The 11,119-nt window shown below is 39.0% G+C and overlaps 4 protein-coding genes and 1 pseudogene across 4 annotated transcripts; all 5 read left to right on the top strand.

Annotated features, from left to right (window-relative positions):
• The first annotated feature begins 78 nt into the window (after window positions 1–78).
• On the top strand, window positions 79–1,443 carry LOC120012479. The gene has a single exon (XM_038863904.1). The coding sequence runs from the start codon at window positions 116–118 to the stop codon at window positions 668–670; it is 555 nt and encodes a 184-aa protein (XP_038719832.1). The 5' UTR covers window positions 79–115; the 3' UTR covers window positions 671–1,443.
• Window positions 750–1,443, top strand: LOC120012474 (annotated as a pseudogene).
• A 1,299-nt stretch (window positions 1,444–2,742) lies between these two features.
• Window positions 2,743–4,200, top strand: LOC119980909 (glycosyltransferase BC10-like). The gene is made up of 2 exons (XM_038823748.1): window positions 2,743–3,354; window positions 3,446–4,200. Exons 1-2 carry the CDS (start codon window positions 2,839–2,841, stop codon window positions 4,118–4,120), a joined length of 1,191 nt encoding a protein of 396 aa, XP_038679676.1. The 5' UTR covers window positions 2,743–2,838; the 3' UTR covers window positions 4,121–4,200.
• Window positions 4,201–5,137: 937 nt separating this feature from the next.
• Window positions 5,138–6,444, top strand: LOC120011238 (glycosyltransferase BC10-like). The gene is made up of 2 exons (XM_038862309.1): window positions 5,138–5,638; window positions 5,800–6,444. The coding sequence occupies exons 1-2, from the start codon at window positions 5,138–5,140 to the stop codon at window positions 6,442–6,444; spliced, it is 1,146 nt and encodes a 381-aa protein (XP_038718237.1).
• Window positions 6,445–8,630: 2,186 nt separating this feature from the next.
• On the top strand, window positions 8,631–10,971 carry LOC120005799 (glycosyltransferase BC10-like). The gene is made up of 2 exons (XM_038855631.1): window positions 8,631–9,449; window positions 10,152–10,971. The coding sequence occupies exons 1-2, from the start codon at window positions 8,934–8,936 to the stop codon at window positions 10,797–10,799; spliced, it is 1,164 nt and encodes a 387-aa protein (XP_038711559.1). The 5' UTR covers window positions 8,631–8,933; the 3' UTR covers window positions 10,800–10,971.
• The last annotated feature ends 148 nt before the right edge of the window (window positions 10,972–11,119 follow it).

Raw genomic sequence — 11,119 nt, 5'->3', positions numbered from 1 at the left:
TACCCGTTTCGCATAGATAAACTCAGTATCATCCTCTTTGCTGCTTTTTTAACACGATTGTCTGGCCAGATAAATCAAGTGTTGTCTTTAAAGAATTTCTGGAAAGAAGAAGAAGATGAAGCAGTATAAGGTGACTGTGTTGGTCAAGAAAGATCTCTCTAGAAGCAAGAAAAGAGAAGTTAGAGGATGGAGTCTTCAGATCATAACCACAATAGTATTCTTCTTGTCAATCGCGTCCTTAGTGATCATTCTTGGACTCGATGACGATCACGTTAAGAAATTCTTGGTGTCTGAAGAACTTTGTTTCCCTGAACTGCCTGCATCATCTGTCTGTTCAAACAGAAGTATCAATCTGGAAGATTTGATAGCTCCCAAAGATATGCTGCATTGGACAAACGATGAGGAACGATTATTGCTAGCGTCAATGGTGCCAGGTATCTCTGAGTACCCTCGCAATCACACACCTAAGGTGGCTTTCATGTTCTTAAGCTGGGGAAGATTGCCATTGGCACCATTATGGGAGAGGTTCTTCAAGGGACATGAAGGTCTCTACTCAATCTACCTTCATACATCGCCAGAATTCTCCGAAGGGCCCCCAGAATCCTCTGTATTTCACAAGCGTAGGATTCCAAGCAAGGTTAGATGGATACATCTATGTAGTTCTCTCTAATAAACATAGCCTAGATTTCACAAGAAGTTGTAATGTTTGATTGAATTGGTTATTGCTGGAAGTTCAATGGGGAAAGGCAACGATGATCGACGCTGAAAGAAGGTTATTAGCCAACGCCTTGCTTGACTTCTCCAATGAAAGATTTGTTTCTCTCTGAAACATGCATTCCTCTGTTCAACTTCACTATAATCTACAACTACCTAATCAACTCTAACCTCAGCTTCGTTGACTCATTTGATGATCCAAGAAAGAGGGGTCGTGGCAGATACAACAAGCGAATGTCTCCAACCGTGTCATTATCCGATTGGCGTAAGGGCAACCAGTGGTTTGAAATCCACCGGAAGATCGCCATCGAAGTAGTATCAGATGTGAAATTTTACCCTGTATTCAAGGACAATTGCAAGGGTCCATGTCATTGCAAGGCTCCCTGTTATTGCAAGTCTACATGTTACATGGACGAGCATTACTTGCCAACTCTTGTGACCAAACTATACCCTGCAATGAACTCTAAAAGGAGTATCACTTGGGTGGACTGGTCTAGAGGAGGCTTCCATCCAACCAAGTTGGTGAGAAAATACGTTTCTGAAGAATTTCTGAACAAAATTAGGTATGGTTTTAATTGTACATAAGATGGTGAGTTGAGCAGTGTTTGCTTCCTTTTTGCAAGGAAATTTCATCGCAGTACACTCGAGCCTCTGCTAAGGTTAGCTGCAACACTGTCTGGCTTTGATACTTGAGCTTGCTGACATATATATAGAGATTTTTACTTTTTAGGCTGTATTTTCTTTTTTTTCAAATATATAAATATACTTAGCTTTAAAATTTAGACCTTGGGTTGTTTTGGTTTTTCTTGGAGTGGGTGATGTGGGGGTCAGATGACTCAGATCATGTTCTCTAGAGTTGTAAAGTGGGCCGGCTTAGCCCATCGCACAAGTGGGATGGGCCTACCCTTCGTTGGCCGGGTGAGTCATCATGGTAAGTAACGGCTTGACCAAACCTTAGAGCTTTCGTGTTGTTGAGGAGAGTAAACCATTTAAATTTTCCAGTACTACGGAAGTACTAAAAAAATTAAACGAAGGAAGATAGAAAACATGTAAAAACTAAAGTCAATGAAAGAAAAGAGAAATTTGTTTCTTAAAAACTATTGAAGATTCTGATTATTCCATCGGACTTTTAGTTAATTGTTTCAATCTCATTTTTCCAACAATTCTCATAACCGAAAGGGTTGAGAGTGTCTCTGATTTTTTAAGAACTGGAAATAATTTTTATTAGGTTAAAAGACCTGCCAGAAAGAGGTGCCCCAGGCAGCAGGATTGGTGATGCAGATTAATGGGTCAGTAAGAACTCTTGAACACCGTAATCGAGACCAATAACTAAAATTTGAACCGAAACCCGCCGCATAATTGATACAGATTCGTGTGTCAGACAAACAGTCGAACGCTTGATGTGCATCACCAATAAATGAGCAGCAAGACCGACGAACAAATGAAAGGTAACCCAAGAGTTACTACACTCCAATACCACGTCCAAACACCATAATCGAGACAGATGGCTCAAATTCAAACTGAAACCCACATACATCTTTAGTCTCCAGCAAACACAAGAATGTCCATGGATAACTAGTACACGTAACTGCACCAAGAAATTAGTTCACACCATAAGGTTACAAGGTGATTACAAACATGCGTGAAGAACCCCGAACTCTGATGTCTCTTAGTCTAAACTGAAGTAGGATTCACAAGATATCCAAACTATCTGATACTGCCTCCCTGCCTTTCTTTTAACAAATTCATAAAGAAACAATTGGGCCTTTTTTTTACTTGGGCTTATCACCTTTTGGGCTTCCTGAAACTTGGGCTTTGGTTCCAACATAAACATACGTTAAATTTCGATATCAGTTGTGTGGAATTTGGCCTGTTCTGGTTACCTTCACGATTTTAACAATGGTGCATGACAAATTGACAATGGGTATTAATCAGTCAACCTGTATCCAAACGTCTCTGCCGGCATCCATGATGCTCCTGTGTCCCTTTTGATCCAAGATGCCAAGACGCATTCGCTTGCATCCATCGCCCTTTTCATCCTCCTCTTTGCTGCTTTTTAACACGATTGTCTGGCCCAGATAAATCGAGTGTCGGGTTAAAATAATTTCTGGAAAGAAGAAGAAGATGGAGCAGCATAAGGGGACTGTTTTGGTCAAAGATATCTCTGTACGCAAGAAAAGAGAAGTTAGAGAATGGAATCTGAAGATCATAACCACAATAGTATTCTTCTTGTCAATGGCATCCTTGGTAATCGTTCTTCGACTCGATGACGATCACGTTAAGAAATTCTTGGTGTCTGAAGAACTTTATTTCCATGAGCTGCCAGCATCATCTGTCTGTTCAAACAGAAGTATCAATCTGGAAGATTTGATAGCTCCCAAGGTGCTGCATTGGAAGAGCGATGAGGAACTATTATGCCTAGCGTCAATGGTGCCTGGTATCTCTGAGTCCCCTTACAATTACACACCTAAGGTGGCTTTCATGTTCTTAAGCAAGGGAAGATTGCCATTGGCACCACTATGGGAGATGTTCTTCAAGGGACATGAAGGTCTCTACTCAATCTACCTTCATACATCGCCAGAATTCCCTGAAGAGCCTCCGGAATCCTCTGTATTTCACAAGCGTAGGATTCCAAGCAAGGTTAGATGGGTACATCTATGTAGTTCTCTCTAACAAACATAGCCTAGATTTCACAAGTTGTGGTAATGTTTGATTGAATTGGTTATTGCAGGCAGTTCAATGGGGAAAGGTAACGATGATCAACGCTGAAAGGAGGTTATTAGCCAACGCCTTGCTTGACTTCTCCAATGAAAGATTTGTTTTACTATCTGAGACATGCATTCCTCTGTTCAACTTCACTACAATCTACAACTATCTAATCAAATCTAACCTCAGCTTCGTCCGCGCATTTGACGATCCAAGACACATGGGTCGTGGCAGATACAGTAAGCGAATGTTTCCAACCGTGTCATTATCCGATTGGCGTAAGGGCAACCAGTGGTTTGAAATCCACCGAAAGATCGCCATTGAAGTAGTATCAGATGTGAGATTCTACCCTGTGTTCAAAGACCATTGCAAGGGTCCATGTCATTGCAAGGTTCATTGCAAGGCTCCATGTTACATGGATGAGCATTACTTGCCAACTCTTGTGACCAAACTATATCCTGCAATGAACTCTAATAGAAGTATTACTTGGGTGGATTGGTCTAGGGGAGGCTTACATCCAACCAAGTTCGTGAGAAAAGATGTTTCAGAAAAATTTCTGAACAGAATTAGGTATGGTTATAATTGTACATATAATGGTGGGTTGAGCAGTGTTTGCTACCTTTTTGCAAGGAAATTTCATCCCAGTACACTCGAGCCTCTCCTAAGGTTGGCTGCAACACTGTTTGGCTTTGATCCTTAAGAAGAGCTTGCTGACAAATATATAGAGATTTTTAGGCTGTATTTTCTTTTTTTATAAATATATAAATATACTTAGCTTTAAAATTTAGACCTTGGGTTGTTTTGGCTTTCTTGAAATAATTTTTATCAGGTTAAAAGACCTGCCAGAAAGAGGTGCCCAAGAAGCAGGAATGGGTAGTATTGGTGATGCAGATTAGTGAATTTAGTGGGTTAGAAAGAACACTTGTCAAGACTGATAAACAGATGAAAGATAGCCCAAAAGTTCCTACCCTCCAACACCAGGCTCAAACACACTAATCGAGACAAATAGCTCAAATTTAAACTCAAACCCGCATAATTGATGCAGATTAGTGAGTCAGACAAACAGTCGAACACTTGATGTTCGACTGTTTAATACCCAGAACAATGCTATAAATAAGTATAAACTTTGACTGGAATTTGGAACATATTTGTCCCAGTAGACAATTTCTAAGGAAATCAACATAATATGTTCTTCAAAAAGCGGCAGAATATTTTGAAACTTAGTTTGTCTGTCATTGATGATGGAAGTTAAATTTGGGTATCAGCTAAGTGGGAATTTGACCTGTTTCGTTTACTTTAACTGACGATTGTTACAATGGTGCATGTCAATGGGTATTGGATATCCAACCTTTTTTCCCTTACCGTCTCTCTGTCGCCCATCCATGCTGTTCATGTTCCCTTTGAGCTAATATTTCTTACTTTTCAAGTGAACAGGTGAACCAGAAGACGCATTCATGCATCATTTTCACCTGGTAAAGCCCTGTTCTGATAACAGTTTATCATAACTTGGTCCCCTTTTGCAGTAATTCAAGTATGGTTTGGGGTTCACACTTTTGATCCTCCTTGTCCTGGCACTTCCCATGTGAAGTGCCCTTTCTTTACCTTGCGCTGTACAAAACATCTTTGTTGCTTTTTTAACATGATTGTTTGGCCAGTTTAAATCGAGCGTTGAAAGAATTTCTGGAAGAAGAAGACGAAGATGTGTAAGGTGACTGTGATGGTGAAAGACCTCTCTATACGCATGAAAAGAGAAGTTAGAGAATGGAATCTTCAAATCATAACCACGATAGTTTTCTTCTTGTCAATGGCATCCTTAGTGATTGTTCTTGGACTCTTCATCAACAATCACGTTAAGAAGTTCTTGGCGTCTGAAGAACTTTATTTCCCTGAACCGCCTGCATCATCATCTGTTTGTTCAAACAGAAGTATCAATCTAGAAGATTTTATAGCTCCCAAGGATATGCTGCATTGGACGAGCGATAAGGAGCTATTCTGGCTAGCGTCAATGGTGCCGCGCATCTCTGAGTTCCCTTACAATCACACACGTAAGGTGGCTTTCATGTTCTTATGCAGGGGAAGATTGCCATTGGCACCACTATGGGAAATGTTCTTCAAGGGGCATGAAGGTCTTTACTCAATCTACCTTCATACATCGCCAGAATTCTCCGAAGAGCCCCCAGAATCCTCTGTATTTCACAAGCGTAGGATTCCAAGCAAGGTTAGATAGATACATCTATGAACTTCTCTCAAGCAAGGTTATAAACTAATTTATTTTTCACTTTCTTATAAGCTAGCTTATTTTGACAACAAATAAATTCTACAAAACGGAGACTAGATTGCACTTGTTATGGTAATGGTTGATTGAATGGGTTATTTCAGGCAGTTCAATGGGGAAAGGCATCGATGATCGACGCTGAAAGGAGGTTATTAGCCAACGCCTTGCTCGACTTCTCCAATGAAAGATTTGTTTTACTCTCTGAGACATGCATTCCTCTGTTCAACTTCACTACAATCTACAACTACCTAATCCAATCTAACCTCAGCTTCGTTGGCTCATTCGACGATCCAAGACACATAGGTCGTGGCAGATACAACAAGCGAATGTTTCCAACCGTGTCATTATCCGATTGGCGTAAGGGCAACCAGTGGTTTGAAATCCACCGGAAGATCGCCATCGAAGTAGTATCAGATGTGAAACTCTACCCTGTGTTCAACCACCATTGCAAGGCTCCATGTTACATGGATGAGCATTACTTGCCAACTCTTGTGACCAAAATATACCCTGCAATGAACTCTAATAGAAGTATTACTTGGGTGGATTGGTCTAGAGGAGGCTCACATCCAACCAAGTTTTTGAGAAAAGATGTTTCAGAAGAATTTATGAACAGAATTAGGTATGGTTTTAATTGTACATATAATGGTGGGTTGAGCAATGTTTGCTTTCTTTTTGCAAGGAAATTTCATCCCAACACACTCGAGCCTTTGCTAAGGTTAGCTGCAACACTTTTTGGCTTTGATCCTTGAGAAGAGCTTTCTGAAAGCATAAAGAGATTTTGAGGCTTTATTTCCTTCTTTTACAAATTTCTTAAAGCAAATATATGAATATACTTAGTTTTAAAATTTAGACCTTAGTAGGTTATCCCATGGCTTATTGGAGTAGGTGATGTGGGGTTAGATCCTGTTCTCTAGAGGTGTAAAGTGGGTCAACCCGGCATGACCCATAGGTGATCTGCAGGCCTTGCCCGTCATAGTTTGCGGGCCGGTTGACTTGTGAATCTCAAATCCCATGATCCAGCACGCTTAGGGCGTAAGGGCCGAGCATGACGAGCCCAGCCTTTTTTAATAAAAATTTGAAAGAAATATGTTATTTCAAGGGTTTGAAATTGTTACCTCAATGGATAAAATCAGTCCTAACTACTACGCCACAACTTCATTTATATTTATTATTCCCCTATTTAACTATTAAAAAAGCTTTGAAAAATTAAAGTCGAGCCAAGCTAGACAGGTCGGAAACCCCAACCCAAACCGTGAAGATGTGTCGAGCCGGGCATAGCACGACACATTGACCTTGATCAACAAATCAACAACCATCCAACCTGTTTGACACCTCTATTGTTCTCGAGATTAAACATGTAAAGGGGGAGTCCCAAGGTGGATCATCATGGTAAATATTGGATTGACCAAACTTTAGAGCCTTCGTATGTTATGGAGGAGAGTGAGACATTTAAATTTAAGAGAAGACAAAGAAAATTAATTGAGTACTACTGATAGATAATATGTGAAAAACTAAAGTCAATGAAACAAAAGACAAGTTTGAAGAATCTGATTATTGAATCGGACCGTTAGTTAGTTGTTTCAATCTCAATTTTCCAACAAGACAAGTAATGCTAGACAAGTAATGCTGACATTATCATGTAATATCAACTAATGTCATCTTCATTTCATATATATGTACCAATCAAAGCATCACATATATAATATAGATGCTTTATCCTCTCTTCCACAGTGGACTGGGTCTCATATTAGACTTTGACCCCCCCCCAAATCCTTTTTAACCCTTATGCAGTAGTTTTAAGGGTCAACTTTTACTTTAACAGAAGATTCTATTTTTTTTAATTTAAAAAAGAGTAAGTAATAAATATGTTTTAAGCATGTAATAATTATAATAATAAAATATTACTAATCATTGATTAGAAAGGGAAGGGGAAAAAAACAGAAAAAGAAAAAAGAATGCCATCAAAGTGGACTGAATTTTCAGCATGCGATGGAAAGCCTTTGCATTCCACCGGGTGCTATTTCCTTGAAGCTCCTTTCGGCAAAGACATCCTCCTGTTCATTTATTAATTACTTCATTTTTGTTTTAGAATTATGGATTTTTGCTTTATATAGATTTTCGATAATTAGATCGTCTCACTCTGTTCAAATATTTTGACAAATCATAGGGTGTAAATATATAGAGTCCGATGTTAAAATTCAAATTGAACTCGAGCTTGGTAAACACAAACTCGAACTGAGCCTAATCGAGCTCGAGTCAGAACTGCTCAATTAGTTCTCGGTTTGTGTGCAGACCTACTCCCAAGTCAACTCCCCTCAACCCCTCCCAACTCTCTCTTGAACCCATCTGCCGAGCAGAATATGAATCCCAAAACCAAAATCTAAAGTTTGAAAAAAAAACAAAACATATATATATCCTAAACACTAACACATAATCATCAACGCGGCCAGCCTTGATTGGTAACAAGCAATGCAAACGACATGTCATAGCATTGTAAATTTGTAATGAAACTAATTTCACAGATAAATTGTGTGATTAAGACTGTATTAAAGGTAATTAACTACACGAAATACTTTAATTTGTACAATGTGTTGTCGTCGTATGTGTCGTGGAATCTTCGTCCAAACATTGGAACTTCCTGTGAGATTCATTACACAACTTGTACACGGAAACAGGCAGCCACTTAGGAAAGGAAGGCGGCTTACATTGGGGCTTGACCAGCAGACATAGCTTTCAAAGCCTACATGAAATGTCTTTCATTCCAAATGTGTGAACAACAGATTTTTAAGTCATGATATAATTTGATAATCATAACGTGGCTGAAATCCAGGAGATTTACTAACTAACTCGGTAACTATGGAAATTTCAGTAATTATTAAACCCTAATTGAATCTTCCAATTGCTTCTCTACCCTATAAAACCAGGTGGTTGGTTCTAACCCTCAGAAAGACAGAGACTTTGTCTTTGGTCGACTTCTCTCTTGAACTCGTGGTTTCTTCATCTTTCAGCTTTTAGACTACTTTTTTTCTTAAGAAAAAACAAACATTTTTTGCAGTAAACTTGCATTTGCAAAAGGAAATTTTTAGTATTTTATTAATATTCATCACCGGTTTCTACTACATCTCTTGTATTGAAAGCAAAAAAGAAGTGTTATTCTTGATAAACCCAATCCAATCCAATCTCTTCTTCTTCTTCTTCTTCTTCTTGTTCTGGTTTTCTGTGTTTCTTTCTCTTAGAAATGAAGAGCCAAAATCAAAACTTTCCGACTCCATTCACCAAGCTGTTCAATACCCAGATTCAATTCCTCAATCTCCTCTCATCTTCAATCTTATTCGCATTTGGTATAAGTTTTGGGATTTTAATCGGTTTCTATCTCAAGGACATCTTGTTCAGTTTACGAATCACCCAATTCTCTCTCTCTACATCGTCATTAGCACCAACTACACCATCACCTACCAGTCGCATAGGATTGGAAGATTATCTAAAACCACCTAATATCACTCATGACATGGAAGATGAGGAATTGCTGTGGAGAGCTTCAATGGCTCCGAGGATTCGCGAATACCCGTTCGATCGGGTTCCTAAGGTTGCATTCATGTTCTTAACGAGGGGACCAGTTTTGATGTCTCCCTTGTGGGAAAAGTTCTTCAAGGGGCATGAAGGGATGTACTCAATTTACGTGCACTCAGATCCATCTTATAATGAATCAGAACCAGAAAGTCCAGTGTTCCATGGCAGGAGAATTCCCAGTAAGGTTAGTTTAATTTCTTGTACAGTATTTAGATATCTATTCCAATTATAGTCTTTCCTACTGTGTTCCTCTGTTTTCCGAGAGAAAATTCAGGCCATTTCAATCGGTATTTTTTCCATTAAATTTCCTAATATTTCATAAAATCAGAGGAAAAAGAATTATATGTTGATTAAGTTGTAACATGTATAGTTTTTTTCTTGGATCCTATATGATCTCATTTGATAAGTGTCTAATGGACACAACACCATCAATCATAAGATAATGATTAGCTTATACTTTCTTTGGTGGACCAATTTATGCATACCAATCAAAGCAAGCACATTAATGTTGATGGTTGTAGATGATAATACATCATCAATGAACCATGTAATATGGCCTAAAACATTTAAGGGGGTTGGCTGTTATGAGAATTTTGGAGCAGTTATGATAGGTATCCCAGTAATCCGTGCTGTTGAAATGTACGCATAAGATTTTATGTGTATCATGTGGAGTTTCACGAATTCATTTGAATTCTATGCATCCAACTCAGCAGCTGGGACAATTGAGATCCCAAGATCCCAACTGGGATCTTTATCATTTTTCAATTTTGTAGCCCTGAATTGAGTTTTGACCTTAATTCTTTGTTTATTTAGTTTACATGATATTATCACTTGTGTGGCCAAAAATATGGCATTAACACTATTGATCTTCTCCTAACAAATGCAGGAAGTTCAATGGGGAAATGTGAACATGATCGAAGCAGAGCGTCGCCTTCTTGCGAATGCTCTGCTAGACATCTCAAACCAACGTTTTGTTCTTCTTTCAGAAACATGTATTCCCCTCTTCAACTTCTCCACCACCTATTCATACCTAATTAACTCAACCCGAAACTTCGTGGGGTCCTACGATATGCCAGGACCTGTCGGTCGAGGCCGATACAACCAACATATGAGTCCAGAGATTACAATTGAGCAATGGAGAAAAGGTTCCCAATGGTTCGAGATGGACAGAGATTTAGCCATTGAAGTTGTCTCAGATAAGAAATACTTCCCCCTATTCAAAAAGCATTGCAAGAACAATTGTTATGCAGATGAACATTATTTACCAACATTTGTGAGTATTAAATTTGGGGAGAGGAACTCGAACAGGAGCTTGACTTGGGTTGATTGGTCACATGGTGGTCCTCACCCAGCTAAGTTTATTAGAACTCAAGTGACAAAAGAGTTTCTGGAGAGGATGAGAAGTGGGAGTAGATGTGAATATAATGGTAATCCCAACACCAACATTTGTTTCTTGTTTGCTAGGAAATTCTTGCCTCATGCATTAGACAGGCTGTTGAGATTTGCACCAAAAGTGATGCAATTCGGGGAATAGAGTTTGGGGGGTTGACATGTAAGTATTCTTCATTCTTCTGTAATAATTTTTGGGTACAAAAGAGAGCCCTTTATGATTTTCAGTGTTTTTTTTTTATTCTTTGTAGTCTCTTTTTTGGGCAAGACGTGTATTTTTCAAACAAAACCAAGAAAAATAAGCCAAACTCTTTCTTTTTCGCTACCTACCGGACAATTGATTGGGTCAAATGGAAGACCTCACAATCCCATGAACAAACTCTTATCCACATGAAAGACCCGCAACCTCATAAATCAATTGAGACTTAGGTCGATCCACATGGAAGACCCACAACTCCATGGATC

Source organism: Tripterygium wilfordii, chromosome 2 (genome assembly GCF_013401445.1).
Source record: "Tripterygium wilfordii isolate XIE 37 chromosome 2, ASM1340144v1, whole genome shotgun sequence".
NCBI lineage: Eukaryota > Viridiplantae > Streptophyta > Magnoliopsida > Celastrales > Celastraceae > Tripterygium > Tripterygium wilfordii.
The sequence above is the reverse complement of the archived record's forward strand: the minus strand, read 5'-3'. Positions and strand labels throughout refer to the sequence as shown.